Genomic DNA, 19236 nt, shown 5'->3' on the forward strand with positions numbered 1-19236 from the left:
GGAGTGAGGTGTAACTTGGGAGAAGGCTTGAGGAAGGGAAGAGGCAAAGAAGGAGGAGAGCGGTAGGAAGGAGTGATGGAGGGAGGAGAGAACTGATAGATGTAGGAATCGAGGGAGGAGAGAGGAATGAGGGATGGAGGAGCGAGGGAGGGGCTGGGGGAAGGAGGAACAGACAGATCCACAAGGAACAAACAGCTCTTCCACAAACAAACTGGATTTATACGGCGGCGCTGTCTGTATAAATCTAAACAAGCAGTCATCTAATTACCATTAACGGCCATAATATTTTACTTTCACCGCCCCTGATTAGGGCAGCTGCGCCTCCCTGTAGGACTGGCAACCCGCGGGAGGAGAAGGCCTTCCCAATCAGAGCAGACGGTCCCTCTGTGGTCCTCTAACGACCCCTGTCTGATTACACGCTGGTCTGGAGGGTCCTCTTCTCCGGCAGCGACAGGACCACGGGAAACAACACGCCCTTCGCCTCGGCAAGGACACTCAGGTCGTCAGCGATGAACGCCGGCGACGTCTCGTCCGCCAGGAACCTCATGGTGAACTGGCGGCTGAGGCAGTAGATGGTGTCGTCCACGGCCACGCACTGGAAGGCGGGGCAGTGGAGCATGCGCTTGGAGCTGCACTCGTACCACAGGCGCGCGCCCATGTGGTAGCGGTACACGCTGATGCCCAGGACGGGGTTGACGTCAAAGCGATACAGGAAGCTCCTCACCGCCACCATCTCGGTGGTCCTCTCCTTGGTGCCCACGATCAGGCTCCGCCTCCACGCGTTGGTCCTGGGGTTGTAGCGCAGCAGCGTGTACCTCAGGGTCCCCCCGGAAACGAAGAGCTCCTCGTTGCACACGGTGACACGGTGGGCCACGGCGAACGTGTCGTTGGGCAGCGGAGCCACGAACGTCCATCTGTCGCTCCTGGGGTCGTAGCGCTCCACGGTGGACAGGCACTCGCCACCGATGGCATAGACGTGGCCTTGGAGGGCTGCCAGCTTGCAGTGGGGCCTGGCCTCGTTCATGGGACTGATCTCCTTCCAGATGGATGTCACAGGGTTGTAGCAGAACACTCGCTTTGAAGGTTTCATCTCCCTATCCGTGCCCTGGCAGCCCAGCGCCACAAACAAGTAGTTGTCCATGGTGCACATGGCGCAGCCTTTGGAAACGACTTCCTGGGGTGTTTGGCACAGCTGGTGCCAGGAGTCCTGGTAGTCATCGTAGTAGTACAGCCTGCTGGATGTCCTCTGGTCTGCTCCGAACCCTCGAGAGCCGTCGCTCCTTCCCCAGTCCTGGGGGTCCATGTCGGCTGCCACCAGGAAACGTCTCCCCCTCGTCCGCAGTCTCTGTACCTGATCCCGCTCCCCTGCCATCAGCCGGCCGTACAAGCCGGGGTCCCTGAGGACCTGGAAGTAGTTGTCAGACATGACCCTGAGCGCCGCCTGCCGCAGGTGGTCCTGGCCGTGTTTCTTGGCCAGCGCCAGCACCTCCATGCAGTTGCCCAGATCGAGCCGCCCCGCCATGCTGCTTTCCTTTTCAGAGGAGCTCTCCGTGGGCGGGTGGAGGAACCTGGCGCCCGCCACCGTTTCCAGGCTGGGCTCCTCCCACGTGTTGGGGTCTGAGGTGGTTGTGGTGGGGCTAAGGGGGCTGGCGGGGCTGCTGTCCCCGCTGTGAGGGCCCTGGCTGGGCTTCAGTGGAGTGGAGGTCCTAGGGGCTGGGGTGGGGATGTGGAGCTCGGAGAGCTCTGCGGCGCTCAGGTAGCTGTCCTTCCGCAGCAGCACCGGCCTGTTGGTGTGTCCGGGCTCCGGGCTGGAGGGGGAGAAAAGGTCCTCGCTCTCGCTTACGTTCTGGGTGAGAACCAGATCCCTCATGACGATGGGGCTCAGAGACGGAGGAGGCTCAGAGAGACTGCTCCCCCGGCTTCCAAACTCCCCCGACGGCGAGTCCAGCAATCCCCGTGACCCCTGCGACCCCCGCCTCTGCCGAGCCATCCCAGGGGTGGCTTCTGTAACCGAGGACGACTCCACGTAGTATTCGTAGATCTTCCCTCGGACGACGCTCTGGTCGTCTCGTCCCTCCAGCACCAGATGGGCGTCCTCCACCGTGATCTCAGCCTTGGAGAGGAAACAGGAGTGGGCCCCCTGGAGGTCCAGGTTCTGTCTGAGCTCTCGGCCTACCCCGACCCCCACACAGCCCTCCAACCTCTGCAGGAAGCAAGGGGACTTCCGGCCTGAGGGGCTGGCTGCCCTGCTGTCAGTATGACCAGGCAGTTTCAGCGTAGACCCGTCATCAGTATCTTGGTCAGAATCACTGCTCTTGTTAGTTTCGGTTTCCTGGAGGTGGAATGGGGGGTGTGGAGCTTCTGGGTTCTTGTGTTCCTCAGCGTGGATCCTGTCCTGTGATTCCGCCATTTTGCCTGTGTTTGTCAACCCTGGGGAGTTTACCATCTGGGCCAGCTGTCCCTCCCCTGTGAGCGCGCTGGTGTCCTCGGGTGTCAAGTCATCACTGCCGGCGCACACCGGCGAGGCCTCGCTTTGTTTACCTTCATCTCCGGTGTCACTGGGGGCGCTCTGATGTCGCAATGCCGCTTTGCAGTTCCGGCACGTTCCGTTCTGAGGGGATTCGGGTTCATGTGAGGGCCGGGCAAGGGCAGCCGGGTCGTGGAGGGGGGGCTTCCTGGTCGCCCTGGTCCTGGAGGTGTAGAAGCGGAAAGCCCAGGAGATGAACAGAACGGCGGCCACAGAGACACTCAGCTTCCCCAGAAGCTGCATGTCAAACTGAACCCCAAGCAGTTCTGCTATGGGCATCGTTGAAACCGACCAGTCCCCAAAGGTAAAATCCTGGCCTGTCTCTGGGTACCCTTTACGTTATTTAAAAAAGCATATTATAATCTACAGAAGCAGATTTTCTCGCCTGTATGGTGTTGTATTGATCATTTATGCGACGCTGACCGTCTGAGGTCGGGTGAGCGTATCTGCGTTCTGTCCTCTCTAAGGACGGAGCAGAAAGCTGAAACCTCTCTCTGCCGTCAGCTGCTCTATTTGCATCCCTCCCTCTCCCCTGAGTGGGGGTGGGGCTCAGCCCGGGCCTGGCTTTACCTGCTGCAGGTGAGCTGCACGTTCCCCTCGGCCTCGCGGGCCACATGGAAATAAGAGGGAGCCATTTGGCTAGGAGATGTGCTGAGTCAGTGCTAGACCATTTGCACATGATGTCACTTTCTTTGCCAACACAGATCACACATCGCTGACTTTGAGGCTACACCTGAGGGATTAAAACTTGAATGGTTTAAAGGTGCAACGGTTTACATTTTAAAGGTATGAAGATATCAGGGTTAAACAAAGCTTAGTCTCTTTGATATTTGCTTGTGACATTGTGTTTTTCGGGACCCGTATTGCGGTGTTCACTGAACTGGGCTGGGATCATTTATTTGAAATATGCCTGTCTGCAGAGGATCCTGATGGATCACACTCCCTTGCCAGTCCAGAGAACTACACGCTGAGTACAGAGAGCATGGTTTGCCTACAGGGCGGGGTGAGATGATAGCCAGCATTCATGTCCTGCTTACTAACCAGGATCCAGCTGTTTGTTCAGCCAAACCTCAGAGATCAAAGTTCTTCTACTGTGTGAACACAGCTAATTTAACTGTTGAGGTATGTGCTCTCCCTCAGATACACTGTGATTATCCAGTGTGGAGTCATGAAAACAATACGCCTGAAAACCCCGAACCAAACAACAGTTTGGAATCACAAACACACCCATTTGTAAGAGAGATGCAGCGATCGCTTGGAGCATCCATGAATGAGTGGGATTGTTGACGTGAGCACTGTGACAAGGCCATCTATATCCATAGACATCACTGGCACACACACATACGTCTCTGTCACAGCAGGGCCGTGTCACTCAGTCACCACTGTCCCCGCTGTCACTCTGTCATTTGCGTTGCCGATAACAACACGCTTGTTCGAGGCCAGGGTCATAACAAAGACTACATGTTTGGCAGCCTGGCGGAGAGAGTTTGTGGGTGGGGGTGAAAGGGGTGTGTGGGTGGGTGGTGTGGAGGTTAGGTGGGTGTGTGGGTGAAGGGAGTTTGTGGGTGGGGGTGAAAGGGGTGTAAGGGGTGGGGGTGAAGGAGTTTGTGGGTGGGGGTGGGGGTGTAAGAGGGAGTTTGTGGCGGGGTTGGGGGTGGGGAGAGTTTGTAGGGGGAGGGGGGGTCACACTGAAGGACATTTGAACAGCGTCCCCCTGACATAGACACTACCTGGTCATCTGATAGCTTGGCCTGCTGGTGAAATGAGGAGAAGAGGACTGGGTCATGGAGTGGTTAGACTGCTCTTGAATTATTCACAGGTGGCCAGCACACAAAGCCAGCCCCCTTTCTCTCCCCCCCCCCCCCCCACACACACATACACACACACACACACACACGCACCCTATGTTCCAGGGGACCCAGGCTGAGCATGGTGTTTGGAGGATAGCATGTGCTTTGTGTTGAGGATGTGTTTTCAGCTTTCATATACGTTCCCCTCTCCCCCCTCCCACCCGACTCATCTCCTCCACTTCTCCTTGCGATGTCACAAAAGTAAAAACAAAATAAACACATCATGTCAATGGACAATGATCAGGACCACTTTATGCTGTTACATGATGACATATGACAGGAACTGTAAGGGAAAATTGGAGCTCTCAAATGGAGTCGTCAGAGAAGGCTGCTTCCATATATTCCATGAGCCAGAGGCACATACAAACGATGGAGGAAGTCAACAACTGTTTATGAATACCCCGCGCCTCTGTGGGTCACTCACATTAATAAGCCACAGCTAGGCGCCACTCTGCGTTTTAGTAAGTACGCATAATCAGTTATTGAGTGTTATTATCTGCTCCATTGTCTTTCGCCATGGACGGCCTTGACTTCACGCAGAGAACATCAATGTACATGGAAAACCATTGTGTTTCAGAGTTGAAGAGGACATAGAGAACCTTTCATCTGGTGCACATGCACGGGCAGCAAAACAAACACAAGCACCCTACACAACCTGATCATTTGGTAAACAAACGAAGGATGTGCATTGTATTCATCAAGCAAGATAATTAAGCCATTAAAAGACAATTTGCACATTTTCGAATGCTTTCAGGGTTACTGATGGACCTGTTTTCTCTCTTGAATGTAAATGAAAAAAAAGGAAAAAATAAGCACAAAAAAAGGCATTGAGGTGGCTCTTGAATCACAATTGTGGTGATAATAATAGCACTGTTGTCGTATATTAATCCGCACCCCCCTCCCCCAACTTCTCTCTCTCTTCACTTTCACAAAATGATCAACAGAAACACAAGATAAAAGTAGCTTCACATTGTTCTTAAGCCTCACGTACCTCTCCGCTAGCGGAACACGGGGGTATAGATTGTTTTTGGGCAAGGTGAAACACCACCCCCCCCCCCCCCCCCCTCTCACCTCCCACCCCCACCCCGCAAAAAAACGTGGTTGCATCCTCTCTCTTCTAACTAAGCCGCCCAAAATCTCCTCTCTTACCTCCCAGCAGGTTTAAGAGCTAATCCTCATAGCACACACTGTGTCTGGAATTATATTTGGGGCTCCTCTGCACTCCTCCTTTCAGGACACCTTTCAGGAGAGAGAGAGTTGGGGTTGAACACCTCAACAGAACAGCGAGGTGTGCCGTCGGTGTCTAGCTTGGTTCAACCGTGATTGGTTTGTCGTGGCCCTTAGCGACCCCCACAGTGTCTGCACATGCAGGGGTCTGAAGAAAAAGGCAAATGCGTCCCCCAGAAAAGGAAGGAAGAACCAGCAAGTCTACATGGTGCACCAAACACAGGGAATCAGAGTTGTGTCTAGAAGCAGACTCCAGGCTGGGGGGTTAAGCATCTCTCCATGTTTAATACAGGTGATGTGAAACAAATGCAACAACCCTGTTTACACGCTGCATCCAGTGAACGTCCTCTCAGAATGGCAGCTAAAATGATCCTACTAGTCCATGACAGGGTAAGGGTTACGTATTGTACACAACGCAGGTCACTTAAGATAGTATGGAACAAGTAAATTACTGGATTACAGCCCAGTGACAGTGAAGTGCAGTGTTGTTGACTAACTGCAACACACAAAAAGGAGAAAGAATCGTCAAACGTCACATGCACCACAACCCCAAAAAACAGCAGACATATGGTAGATAGTTGAATTCTTTTTTCTTTTTTTCTGTCCTGGTTTTCCGGCTTGTTGTACAAATTTCGAGAAACTGTATGAGAGATGAGAGGTCTGTGCCTTGAATCTCTCCTCACAGCCTCTTTCTGTAACCAGCGAAGGATGATGAGGAGATACAAATAAAAGGCTGTGAGCTGAAACCCTTCCATATCCAACAACCTGAACCTATAGAACTTCTTTAATTATCTTCAATATTTACACAGATGTACACAAAATACACTCAAAAAAGGAGATTCGGTCGCTTTTCATTTTTGCTTGGTTGTAAGTCCTCTTGTACATTCGGAGCCATTTGAACTAAAAATAAAACCATTGTGTCGTAATAGAAAAGAATGTTCTCTGAGAGCATCCGGTCTTGTTCCCAGGCATGGTATGACCAGAAGGGGACTCAGGCCTGGGGGGGCTGGGGGCAGTGTGGGCTGGGTCATTATGGAGGGCCGGCCCACATATGTCTCTCTCTCTCCCCCTGCTCTGTTCAGGCGACACCAGCCACGACGGTTCAATGGAGCACAACAAACCCAAATGCTTTTTTCTTTTTCACATTTCACATTTTTTTCTTCAAACAACTGATTTCATTGATCAACAGGCAGACGTGGGACAGGAAACGAAAAAAAGGGTGTGGCTTGGCGAGGATATACTGAAGGTGTTTTTTTTTTCTCTTTTTTTTCTCACAGTTGTTATTCTTTTGATATCATAATATTGGTTATCATTTCATAACAAAAAACTGAGTGGAGCGCCCCCTGTTGGCAAACCGGTTTCCTGATAAACGGACGCATCTGGGGTCTGTTGGGTGACTGGAAAAGGCTTGCAGGATTGTGGTGAATGTGTGCTCGTACATGTGTGTTTGTTGCTTGTGTCTGTGTGCGTTTGGGTGTGTTCATGTATGTGTATTTATTGTAAGTAGACAGGAAATATGTTGAGATGTACGTTCTCCTGTGTATACACGCGTGTGTGTGTGTGTGTGTGTGTCGGAAGGGAGTTCACGTCAGTCCGGCAGTCACTGTGAGGACCAGCAGCATCCATGTTAGTCTGATCACGTGTGGAGATGAGCCACCATCTGCAGAGAGAGCACAGTCACACAGAGTCACCATTCATGGGAACAACACACACATACACACACACACACAAAGCTAACTGACAATGAGACAAGCCTTCATTAAGGTGCCATTCATAGATTCTCATGCTTGAAAACATTGAGATCTCTCCACAGAAGAAAACAAACAAACACAACACTCAAGTCATTGTCCTTACAATACATGGTTGGACACCGCTGTGTAGATCCGTTTCTAACAACAAATGCCTTGAGCTGTTCTAGCTGTATGCTAGCATGGCACAGTTCTTCAAAAGGCCCTTGAGCTCAGTTCATTACCATTATCGGTGCTGTTCTCACACACTTGCTGTGACAGCGTTGTGACTCTGACACAGATGAATGTTGGTCTCCATGGGTAGAACTGTCCGCTTGTGTGCTCGAGCCCTGCTGCTGACTGACTGATGGGGCGGTCCCCCACCACCTCACACACGCGTACGCACTCATTTACACACACACACACACACACACACACACACACACACACACACACACACACACACACACACACACACACACACAGATACTCACACACACAGAGATACTCACACCCGACACACACTCTAATTGACACACCGATGCATGTTCACAGTCATTTACGCACACACACACACGACGACACACACGCTAATCCGTGCACGCGCTCGCGAGCTCACAGGGGGGAGAAATACAGCTCAGCCATTGGTGGATTAGAAGCGTGCGTGGCGACCTGTCGGGGCAGTGTTCAACAGCCGTCTGACCGGTGTGCCAGGCATGTCTGCAGCTCGCCCGCCGCGCCGCGCCGTTCTCAGCCTTTTGCGCTGACCTGATTCTGTCCTTGCTGTGGCACACCTGGGCCTGTGCCCGCCTCAGCATTTGCATATTCAAATTTACATCTGTGAGATAAGCTCCGAGAGATATGGAAAGAGAGAGGAGAGAGAGAGAGAGAGAGAGAGAGAGAGAGAGAGAGAGAGAGAGAGAGAGAGAGAGAGAGAGAGAGAGAGAGAGAGAGAGAGAGACAGAAAAGGAAGAGAAGAAGGGAGACAGAGAGAATAAAGAGAGAGGGTCAAATAAAGAAAGAAAGAGAAAGAGAAAGAGAAAGAGAAAGAGAAAGAGAAAGAGAAAGAGAAAGAGAAAGAGAAAGAGAAAGAGAAAGAAAGAATGAAAGAAAGAAAGAAGAGAAAGGAAGATAACTCTCCTCTCCGTCTGTGGCGTCCCCTGACAGTCCCTCATCTTTACATATGATAATCTGAAGAGCAGCCAACGAGCCGGCGCAGTGTGTCTGAACCAGCCCTCATCCCTCACTTCTTCTGAGGAGATTGAAGTGGTGAGTCACTTAGGGAAGATTCTACTTCCTGGAACATCCCGGACTGAACTGCTTTCAGCTTGTCTTTTCTGAAGAAGCAGTATGGAGGACCGACTGTCAGTCTAGCAGACATGCTTGGTCTGTCTGTCTAACAGACATGCTAGGTCGATCCCCAGCGCAATCACTCCACGTCGCTCCATGTCCCAACGGTGGCTTAAAAACCCGAAATAACCGTCGGGGAAACTAGTTAAGTTAATAAACCATAATCTGGAAGGTTTGTCTCTTTTATGTCTTCCAGTGAGGAGGGATGTGTTAGTGTGTGAGCAGGGTTGTGTGAAGGATACTCACTGGTTGGATTCTGAGTGTTCTTCATCATGGCTGGGTTTTCTATGAAATGAGAGAAAACAGAAAGGGAAAGTGAGAAAGGGTAAAAAGGGGAAAGGGACAGCGAGAGAGAGATGAGGATGAACTCCATGTTCCTACAGCTTTAGGTTCACACTCCGCCTCCCCTCCCTGCATCACTGGGACCGGGGACCCGGGGGCTCTCTGCTGTCACCAGGCCAGAGCCCCAGGGGGTGACAGGTTGACAGGGCAGCATGGGAGAGAGGCAGAGTGAGCAGGTGTCTCTCCTGCCCCTCATTCTCCTCCGTCAAGGCACTAAGGGCTTGCGAAACAAACAAAAAAAAACACATTTCGTGATTTTTCTTTCTATGACAACTTCCGTTGCTTAGATACTGGCCTGTCTGTGTGTGTGTGGGGGGGAGGGGGGTGCATCCACCAGCAGTTTTGTACACATCCAAATCCACAAGTGTTTTCTCCACTCAGGGGCCCGACAAATCAGTGGGGGTTCTGTTCCTCCACACACTCACAGTCACTCCACAGCAATCAGGCAGGGTCTTATCTCTGAAGGTGGCTGGAGATGCACATCATCAAGCCACAAGCACTGTACTCTGCCCCAGCTTGGAGAGTCTCCACAGCCAGACGCTCATTACACCCTATTATTACTGATCATGTGTAATGAACAGTTTGCCAAGGGAGCTGAGGCCCCCCCCCCCCCCATTCTTCTAGCCCAAATCCCCCCCCTCCACCCCTCAACTTCCTCCCACCACCACATCACCCTCCGTCTCTCCTCCCACCACTCCCCCCCCCACTGTCCTCCATCCCTCCCAACCTTCATTCTCTCAAACCTGCCACTGCTCCGCCACAAACCCTCCCTCCTCTCCCCCTTCTCTCCCCTAACTCTCCTTCATCCCCCACGAGATCCCCTCACAAAGCCCCTCCCTCCCACTCCTGCACCTCTCCCCTCCAACACTCCCCCCCCTCTCCACCACCCGCCCCCTCCACTCTCTACACTCCCTCCCCCCCCCCCCTCCCCCCCCAGAGACGAGTGTCTGGTTTCAAGGCCGCGGGGACGGGAGACGGTGCCAAGGTCACTCAATCACCATCACCCCCCTCCATTCCCCCCCACAGCGGGAGCAGATGAGCCGCCTTGTCCCAGAGACGGATGATGTCCCTGGCCGGCTACGAGGGGCGAGCCCACCTGAGGGAGGAGGAACCTGGGTGTTAAATGGCCATTAGTGCTTCTCCGGGCAAAACACTCTCCAAGGTAACACCTTCCCAAAGTGGGCCTTGGAGCCCGCCCAGCGACTTGGACTCTCTCTAAACCTGGTTCCACAGGTGGAAGTCAAGGTGGGGATGTGTCACATGATTGGCAGGCCGTTCTTAGTCCTCATTATGGCAGTGAAGGGAGATGACTGTGGGGAATTGACTTCTCTCTGCCGAACAGAGCTCCGCTCATGGCTCAATGTGCACGTGCACGCATTTGTGTCAGCGTAAGTGTGTGCAGGTGTGTGTCTGTGAGGGTGTGCGAGTGCACATTTTTATTGGTGTGCTTGATCACGTGTGTGCATGCGTTTGTGAGTTTGCATGTGCACATATGTGTGCACGTGCATACTGTCAATGGCTCAGTGTGTGTTTGCATATTGGATGCCAATCTCCAACCTCCAGCCGCTACCATCCCTTATATCCTAATAAACCCATACATGTCGAGTCTTCAAATGCCACTGGCTCAAACCAGCATGACTTCATTCCCTTGCATCCCTGGTTTGACTGACACGGGCTACGAGACAGGCAGAGAAGCCATCATCCTCACTGTGCTGATGAAAACCGGGCGGCGTTCGGCCGCTGATTGACAGCTCTCAGCTCTCCGGAAGCTTCCGAACTGGAAGGGCCTCGGCGGTAAACAGCGAGGCAGACGCAGGGCCACTCAGGATGAGATAGGCTCTGCCAGCGGAGTCAGTCCTCACAGTTCCCCCCTGCCAAATGTTATGTCTCCGGGCCGTTCATGAAGTCAGATGGACGTTATGCCCGCGTGAGGAGCGCGGGAGGAGTGAGGAGGGGGGTGGGGGTGGGGGGGGGGTCGCCGTGCCGCCGAACGCTGGGTCCCGGACAGCAAGCAGTGTCAACGGCTGCGATCACTGAATCTATTACGGCGCTTTGATGTGGTGATTAGCAGCGAGCGTTTGAAGTTGGAGGGCGGGGGGGGGGGGGGGGGGGGGTAAGGAGGGGGGTGAAGGAGGGGAGGTAAGGAGGGGAGGGACGGAGGATGGAGGGGAAGGGTGGGCTGGATGAAGGGCAGGGCGGGGGAGGGAGGAGGGCAGGAGGGGGGGGAGGGAAAAGGGAGGGGAGGGAGCAGGAGGAGTGAAGTGAGGGGAGAGAGTGGCAGATTGTGGGAGGGGAGGGGAGGTTTAGGGTGTGAGAGGGGGCTGGGGAAGGTTGTGGGAGGGTTGGGGAGGTTAGGGGAAGTTGGATGATTGAGGGGAGGGGCTGGGGGAAAGAGGGGGGGTGTACAGAATGTGTGTGGGACCACTGGGGCTGTTAGATCTCTGGCCACAGAGATCAACGAGTCGTTAGTCACTTTAACCAGCCTTTGACAGCGTGGTCTGTGGAGCTATCTCTTATTAAATGGGCCACTCGTGGTTTCGTATTAATAATTCACATCTACAAATGACCACATCCGTCTCTAAAACGCTTTCTATAAACATGAGGAGAAACGTGACATGGTAAATGCACAGCTGTTCCCCCGAAAACCTACTGAGATGCGGACCAGAATCTTAATACCCATCGAGTTCTACAGCAGGTCCAATGCAGGTTGTGCTAGGTTAATAATGATGTTAATAATACATTAGCAGACGCTAATTCATTTGCATCAAATGCAACATAAAGAGGACAATTTCAACCTGCAATCTCTTGATCCACAGTCAATCGCTCTACCACTGAGCTAAAGCCAACCATATGGTTTTGAGATTGACCAAGGTACAAAAGGTGACACTCGGCACGTCTTACTGGTGATGGATGAGGGACTGTTGAAATTGTATTAGCAGTTTTTTGATGTCATTAAAGCCACGTCCAGATGCTGCGTGAAGGGCTGACCTCGTTATTGGAAGGCCACCTACCAAAGACGATGAGGCGCGTGTGCGTGTCGGTGGAGCCCAGGGGGTTTTGGGCCGTGCAGCGGTACATGGAGCCGTTGAGCTCAGCCGGCACGCGCTCCAGGATCAGCTCCTTGCCGTCCTTCTCCGTGCTCCCGTCCAGCAGCCGCCCCCCCACACGCGTCCAGGTGTAGAGCGGCTCGGGGAACACCTCATTCTGTACCCCCGCCGGAGGGAGAGAGAGAGAGAGAGAGGGAGGGAGAGAGGGAGGGAGCAGAGGAGGGAGAGGGAGGGAGGGAGGTGGAGGGAGAGGGAGGGAGGGAGAGGGAGGGAGGGAGAGAGCAGAGGAGGGAGAGAGACAAAGTGAGAGGGGAGAGGGCCGGGTGAGAGGGCAGGGAAGACTCACTCTTTGCCTCCTCCAAGAGATTAAGAGCAAAGGAAGCATGAATAATACACGCTCAATTTCCCCCTAATGCAATGGCAAGTTAACAGCATGCATTAATAATCAACCCTACACTTGCAACAGTTTTTCCCACCATCTTTCTTTGGCTATTTCTCCAGAGAGTCTCCTGGTTTTAAAAATATCTCCCTCCCAGGAACCATATTTCATTCCTATCAACGTCCTGACATATTAGTAGAATATAGAAGGGCTACTCGTCTGAACCCAGCTCCCTGGAACGAAGGGAGAGAGAGAGAGAGAGGAAGAGAGGGATGGAGGGAGGTTGGGTGCTGGAACCTTGGAGTAGGTTTGTGTGCCACCTGCTGGATAGACTCTCTTTAAGTTCATAGATAGCCAGGAGACTGTCTAGTCCAGAGGGTGGATAGACTAGGACTAGGCCTGACCGAGGGCTAGGACTAGGACTAGGATTAACAGATGCTAGGACTAATAGAGAGCAAGGACTAGCTCTGACAGACGGCACAGGGCTGAGACTACATTTAACGGAGGATTTAGGACAGACAATCTTGACAGACAAGATTTGACGAAGGACAAAAGCAGTAAGAAGTTGATAAAAGGAGTGACACACCAGGACATTAGGGTATCACTTCACACATGGTCAAAAGAATAATCGACTATTCTTCCGTGTTTGCTGTGAATCCATTACAAGGAGCTCGTTCCTGTGTCATCTGCCTAGCTGGAGGTGCTGCAGCGTGCCAGATGAGCTGCAATTACGGCACCGTGTCTGGAGCTAGACTGGCATTTGTTCCCAGGGACAGGAGTGATGCAACACAGTGTAACTCCGATGAGAAACATCAGCTGGAAACTGCGTGGGTTGTCTTCCTCAACAAATGTGAACAGTGACCTCACATCCTGTCTCTCTCTCTCTCTGTTTCCCTCTCTCTCTCTCTCTCTCTCTCTCTCTCTCTCTCTCTGTCTCCCTCTCTCACTCTCTCTCTCTCTCTCTCTCTCTCTCTCTCTCTCTGTCTCCCTCCTCTCTCTCTCTCTCTCTCTCTCTCTCTCTCTCTCTCTCTCTCTCTCTCTCTCTCTCTCTCTCTCTCTCTCTCTCTCTCTCTCTCTCTCACTCACAGGACACAATGAAGAGGCCTAATCAAGTGTCCAGTCTCCCTGATGAGTTGGTACGCCATTGCTCCTGTGATTTGGCTAACCTTTCAGAATGGCGAGTCAGAGGGGAGAACGCGGAGCTCTGAATTCACATCATGAAATGGGTTTGTTGGTTCGTTCCGGGGGAGTCTTGTGGTGAAAAGGTCACATCATGATCAAAAATACTGAAAGGTCTGAGTGGGACCTTCCTGTCACGTATCCCCAACGGCCTATCAGAGCCCAAATCTAAGTGCTCTGCACAATGACAATGTTTCGCCCTGCCTCTCCGCTTTCCATAGTGATTGGGCTCCAATGTGGAATGATGGCAGAAACTCAAACTCAGCCTCCATACTGCACCATAAACATACTCCACAATGACATTTCTGAAAACGATAAACCATAGGGGATAGTGATATATTTTGTTATCAAACTATGAGAAGGTGGGAGAGGTAGAACATGCGTCTCCACAAACAATCTTATCTACAGTTGAAACCACAGAGCCATGGTCCAGTGCGGGACAAGGGAGATTGGTTTAAGCATCAGTCTCCATGCACTGTTGCATGCTGCTCACAGATGCCTGTTGCCGAAGGGCCAAATTGGCGGATATGACACAGTCAAGCCTGTTTATAATGACCAATCTTAACACTATTCAGAGGGAAAATTCAAATACACTTCAACGTAAGGGTGGGGAAATACACATATACACCCGTCCACCCAAATGAATAAAGACTTGTACATCTGCCCAGTCTATTAATTACAGTAAATACATATTCACCTTCTTAGTCAAGTAGTAAATGTATACATATTAATCTCCCCATTTTGCCCTAGTCTGAAGGTTGGACTAATGCTGAACAATGAGAAAACCAGTGTCCAGAAGATGTACTACCAAAAAAAAGGTTGAACACACACACACACACCAAACCCTAATCATGGCCAGAGCCTTCTGAAGCAGTCAGTGGAAAGTAACAAAGGAGCTTTGTGCACCACTCCATTAGCGTGTCCTATCAGGGATGAGCTCCATCTCTTCCACCTGGCTGACTGGACCAGACAGCACCCATGTGTCACCCACGTCTCCCAGATGGAGATCAGCCACACACCAGTCTCGCTGCTGAGAGAGTCTGCTTTGGCACAGGAGAACAGTTCCGCAGAGACAATCACTGCTCGGGCTGGAGCCCTGTCCTGTTAACAGGAACATCCTGTCAGACTCGGGTGCACGTTGGCTCGCATGGCCTGTTGCGCATTGCTGTAATGTCAGTGAGAGATAGATACTGGGGCTGTCCATAAACAACAAGGTTGTCGGTGCAGGTGTTGTTTTTCACTGGGAAGATGGCATGCCTTGAGGCATTAAGAAAGTACTCGCTGTGAAAAGGCAGATGGAAAAAAAAGACGAATATTTCCCATGCATTGGCGTATTCAAACCCACACGCTCACTTCAAGTATTAAAACTTCACCCAAATAATGAAAAGCCCACACAGAAACTCAACTCAAAATCCGATCAATAGGGTGAATCATTTGTAATCTCTACTGTACACTGAGCAGACAGGCGCTTATGGTGCATACACGCTCACCCTGCAAGAATGGCCACTATATCAGAAACCTCCACAGGCTTGACTGTCCATCTGGGGGTCCCCTCCTATCCCAGACTGTGCTCGGCCCTCCGGTTTCACATACCCCCATGCACTTACCCCAGGGGATCCTACCTGGAAGCCTTGGACGGTGATGCGCACCGTGTCCCCTACCTTTGCCCTGGTGGGAGTCATCAGGAGCTTGGGGCCCTTAGGGGCCGCTGGGAAACGAAAGGAGAGAAAGGGGGGAGAGATAGAGAGAGAGGGGAGAGAAAGAGACAGAGAGAGAGTTGGCGTTGAAGAAAGAAAGAAAGAAAGAGAGGTGGAGGGGAGATAAAGAGAGAGGCAGAGAGAGGGGAAGGGGAGAGAAAAAGACAGAGAGGAGGGAGGGAGAGAGAGAGAGATATTCATTATACAGGGGACCATGAGGAGACTTTGGAAGAAAGCTAGCAGGCACCTGTTTTGTCAAAGAAAGAAGGGGAAAGAAGGACACAGAGAGGCGAATACAATTTCCCGTCAATTAAGGTCATGGGCCGAGAGGCTAGGGACCTGCAGGTCCTTTCATCAGCCGGGCTTGGACCGGGCTCATTCCCCCACGGAGAGAGCACCGACTAAATTGGGAGGATACGCATTACTGGAGGAGTATCAGAGTGTGTCATGAGGAGTGTGGAGGCAGAGAGATAAGGAACACTCAGAGAGCTAATTCCCCTGTCATGGTGCAGATGGGCGACACCGGATGGCTTTCATTTGGGGCCTGCTGAAACAATGGATGATTCATGGGTGGAGGGAGTGAGGATGTGGGGGAGGGAGGAAGAGGAGGAAGGGAGGGGAGAGGGGGAGGAAGAGGAGAAAGGGAGGGGAGAGGGGGAGGAAGAGGAGAAAGGGAGGGAATTTGCATAAGGGTGGGTTTCCACTTTTGTAGGGTAAAACAAAAGTCCAGTAATGCCGGGTGGTGTCCTGTACTGTGTGTTGCAGTGAGACAGTGGAGTTATAATGGATATACTAAGCTGGCACACACACAGATAATCACAGTGATGAGATTGGAGCACTGGGAAATCTAAAAGGAATTAATAATTGTTCTGCATACTGTTTATCTAGCTGGGACTTCCACAACCAATCCGATTCACGCTCACGTTATAAATCGTCATGTTGGTGTTTTCACAGCAGAGCTAAACAAATAGGATGAACAACTAAAATAAACAGGGCGGCAGCCCCCTGGTTGCTCACTGGTAAAGTGTGCATGCTATGTAGGCTAAGGCCTAACCACAGGGATTCAAATCCATTTCCTGTCGCTCCTCACTATCTCTCTCCCAATTCCCAAAGTATTTATATTGAATATTACGAGATCTAGCTTTCACCCATCAATCAGCTTACGGGTACCTAATGAGGCCCACAGTCTTCTGAGGGAGAACAAACCTACTGTGCATCAGGCTAATGGATTAGCACTTCTGTGGTCACCCTGGTGGAGGGAGTCTGGCCACACATCAAGTCAGAAGGGTCCCATACGGATGAGAGGAAGTCCTTCATCACAAACAGGAAGGCCTCTCTCTCTCTTTGATTTCAAGAGAAAATCATGTGCTTGAATTGCAATGGATATATAACACTCGAGACAAGCGGTACCCCACAGAGATGAACAGTTTGTCAATGTCTGACAACCATAACAAGTCATTGTAAAGGTTAAACGACAATCCAAAATTACATTTGATGACTCATTTGTGCCACTTCGGGTGTTAACAGGGACAGGGACACATACTATATGTTCAGGAAGTCTGGAGGGAAAACATACAGCCATGAAAGGACCAATAAACTTTATTGTGTTACCAGTAGGAAACCTGGCATTCGTCTTTCTCTTGGCATTCTCCAAACCTAAAATACACACCATTACACGTCAAGCGATATGAGCAATTTGTATGCAAGTGTACTCAATTCCATACTGAAAAGGGTGTCGCTTGTCTAGCTTGTTTAAGAGTGGAAAAGGAGGCTAAATCGTCTGTTTCCCACCTCCCACGATTGGAAGGGTATTTTCAGTATTGGTGTCATGGCGTCACTGAGAGAGCTGTGGCTGGCACAGAAGGGAGGGGACTAAGGTTGGATTCTGGGAGGTGCTCCAACAGTGACAGTTGGCGTCCCACGTCATTGTCACCTCGGTGCAGGGCGGCCGGCGTGGTGACTGAAAAGATGCAGCTCCTCTGGGGCCTCACAGGGACAACTAGGAACACTGATCCTCCAAGGCACCAGGATACACTTAGGAGAAAGGTGGTCAGATGTATTATATCATATATTCTGGCAGTATTTTCTCAAAAAGCGTAAGCCAAATGTGTTTTTTTTTACATTTTGGGACACTTTAGTTTAAGGCGGAAAGACTTACATCAGTTTTGCGGGATATTGCAGCATAATAAAAACTATTTTGTGCCCATGCAGTGCACCAAGCTTTCCACGCCGCACAGTGAAGTGATGCAGGTTTTGTGGAGTGGCTGTTTTGAACGGTGAGTACACACGTTCAAAGGACGAAGTTGCCCCCGTACTGTCACTCACCCACAACCCCAAAATAGATTAAATCAAGTTATAGTTAACACAAACCTACACCAGCATTAAATTAGCACGGAGACATCCCCATGGAGCAGTTAGCATGGAGCATGCTAGCAGCACACTCGGTCGCCACACTGACATGACCCCAGGTAAACAACTGTGTAGCAGCATCATAAATGTAATCCAACCCACTACAAGCCAATCTGCCCTCTGAATTGCCCTACTTGGATGGCTGCAGGTGGCCTAAGGAAATCAGACCAGAGTGGAGTCTGCTGTATTAGCTGGTCGACTGATTTCACTGAGAGGCAGAAAGTGGTGGTTCACAGACGTGCGTGCACAGACCTGGCTGCTAGTTGGACCATTGCACTGTCATTAATCCAACACAGTATAATTCCTCTCAAACATTCGCCCCACAAGCTAGAGTGGGTTTCTTAAAGCAGCATAAAAAGAAAGTGATGAATATGGAGATGAGCCTTAGGTGAACATGAACTCATACAAAAAACACAGACACACACACATCCAGCCACATGCATCTACTGTCGCAGACACACATCCATAGGCGCACACACACATACAAACACACGCACACACATATTAGGACATACACACACACGCACCCTTGCATCCTCACTCTGGCCTCCCTGAAAGCGAGCATCTGCTCTCTGATTATCATGGTCTGGTGTGGCGATGACGGGTGTGTGTGTGTGCGTGCGTGCTATCATCTCTCAGGGCCCTACAGGAGAAGATAATTCCTTTTTTTTTCTCCTTTTGATGCTGCTGAATAATAGACACCTTGGCCCATGCAAATCCAAAGAACGGAGCCCAGTTTAATTATTGAGATGTGGCGGCCTGATGAATTCTGAACGGGAGCGGTCGGAGGAGAGCGGGTGCGGCGCCTGCAGCTCTGCGGCCCGTCGTGCGGGGCTCCCGGCCCTGGCGCCGCTCCATTTGTAAGGCGGGCACGGATAAGGAGCTCATGAATATTCATGAGTTGTAATACAACATTGGTGGGTTGTCAGCCCGTCGCTCCGTCTCGGGTGGCAATATTAAATCGGTGAAAGATTTATTACTTATGAGGCAGCGCAAAGACGTCCTCTTCATTCCAGGGGCCGCAGCTCACCTGAGAGAATCCTGCTAGCTGTGACTACAGTCTGACAGATCCCCGGAGCAATTAAGCGGATAGAACCACAGCGAGATGATCCGCTCACACAGAGAGGAGGAGGAATTCCTAAGGTGTTCCTCTTTATGTAATCACATTTAATCAGCCTTGAATAACATGGAGAATCATGGCTTCCTTGTGTGTTAAACACATCAACGCCGTATTGTATGCGTTCCTGACACGCAACGGATCGAAACGTGGGCCTCGTCCCCTGTGTGCGTTGGCCCACGGTGCAGCACGGGGGGGCTTTAGTTACAAGTCCTAGCAACCCACGTTAGATGTGCCTCCAAGCAGGGCTGGGAATGCTTTGAATTTCAAGTGCGCTCCAATTAAAATCAACAAATGCACATTTTCTGTTCTCTGTTCTGAGGGTGGCGCAGAAGAGGAGTCTGAAGAAGCTCTTTCCATCTCTTAAATAGAACAAAGCTACTGG

General features: G+C 51.3%; 2 protein-coding genes across 2 annotated transcripts in view; both read right to left on the reverse strand.

The window, feature by feature from the left end:
* Nucleotides 1–107: 107 nt before the first annotated feature.
* klhdc7a (kelch domain containing 7A) lies at nt 108–2976 on the reverse strand. The gene has a single exon (XM_047025379.1). It carries the CDS (start codon nt 2804–2806, stop codon nt 413–415), a length of 2394 nt encoding a protein of 797 aa, XP_046881335.1. The 5' UTR covers nt 2807–2976; the 3' UTR covers nt 108–412.
* A 2893-nt stretch (nt 2977–5869) lies between these two features.
* The window catches only part of igsf21a (immunoglobin superfamily, member 21a), a gene marked incomplete at its 5' end in the record, with an annotated part of 49310 nt that continues 35943 nt past the window's right edge, over nt 5870–19236 (reverse strand). Inside the window, 4 exon segments of the mRNA XM_047025534.1 lie at nt 5870–7264; nt 8928–8966; nt 12035–12227; nt 15251–15336. Of these exon segments, the coding sequence (XP_046881490.1) occupies nt 7188–7264; nt 8928–8966; nt 12035–12227; nt 15251–15336 (395 nt within the window).

The sequence above is a fragment of the Hypomesus transpacificus genome, chromosome 9 (genome assembly GCF_021917145.1).
Source record: "Hypomesus transpacificus isolate Combined female chromosome 9, fHypTra1, whole genome shotgun sequence".
Taxonomy (NCBI): Eukaryota; Metazoa; Chordata; class Actinopteri; order Osmeriformes; family Osmeridae; genus Hypomesus; species Hypomesus transpacificus.

What these genes read in the sequence shown, in the direction of transcription:
- klhdc7a (XM_047025379.1), bottom strand. Translation starts at nt 2,806, where the DNA reads ATGCCCATAGCAGAACTGCTTGGGGTTCAGTTTGACATGCAGCTTCTG.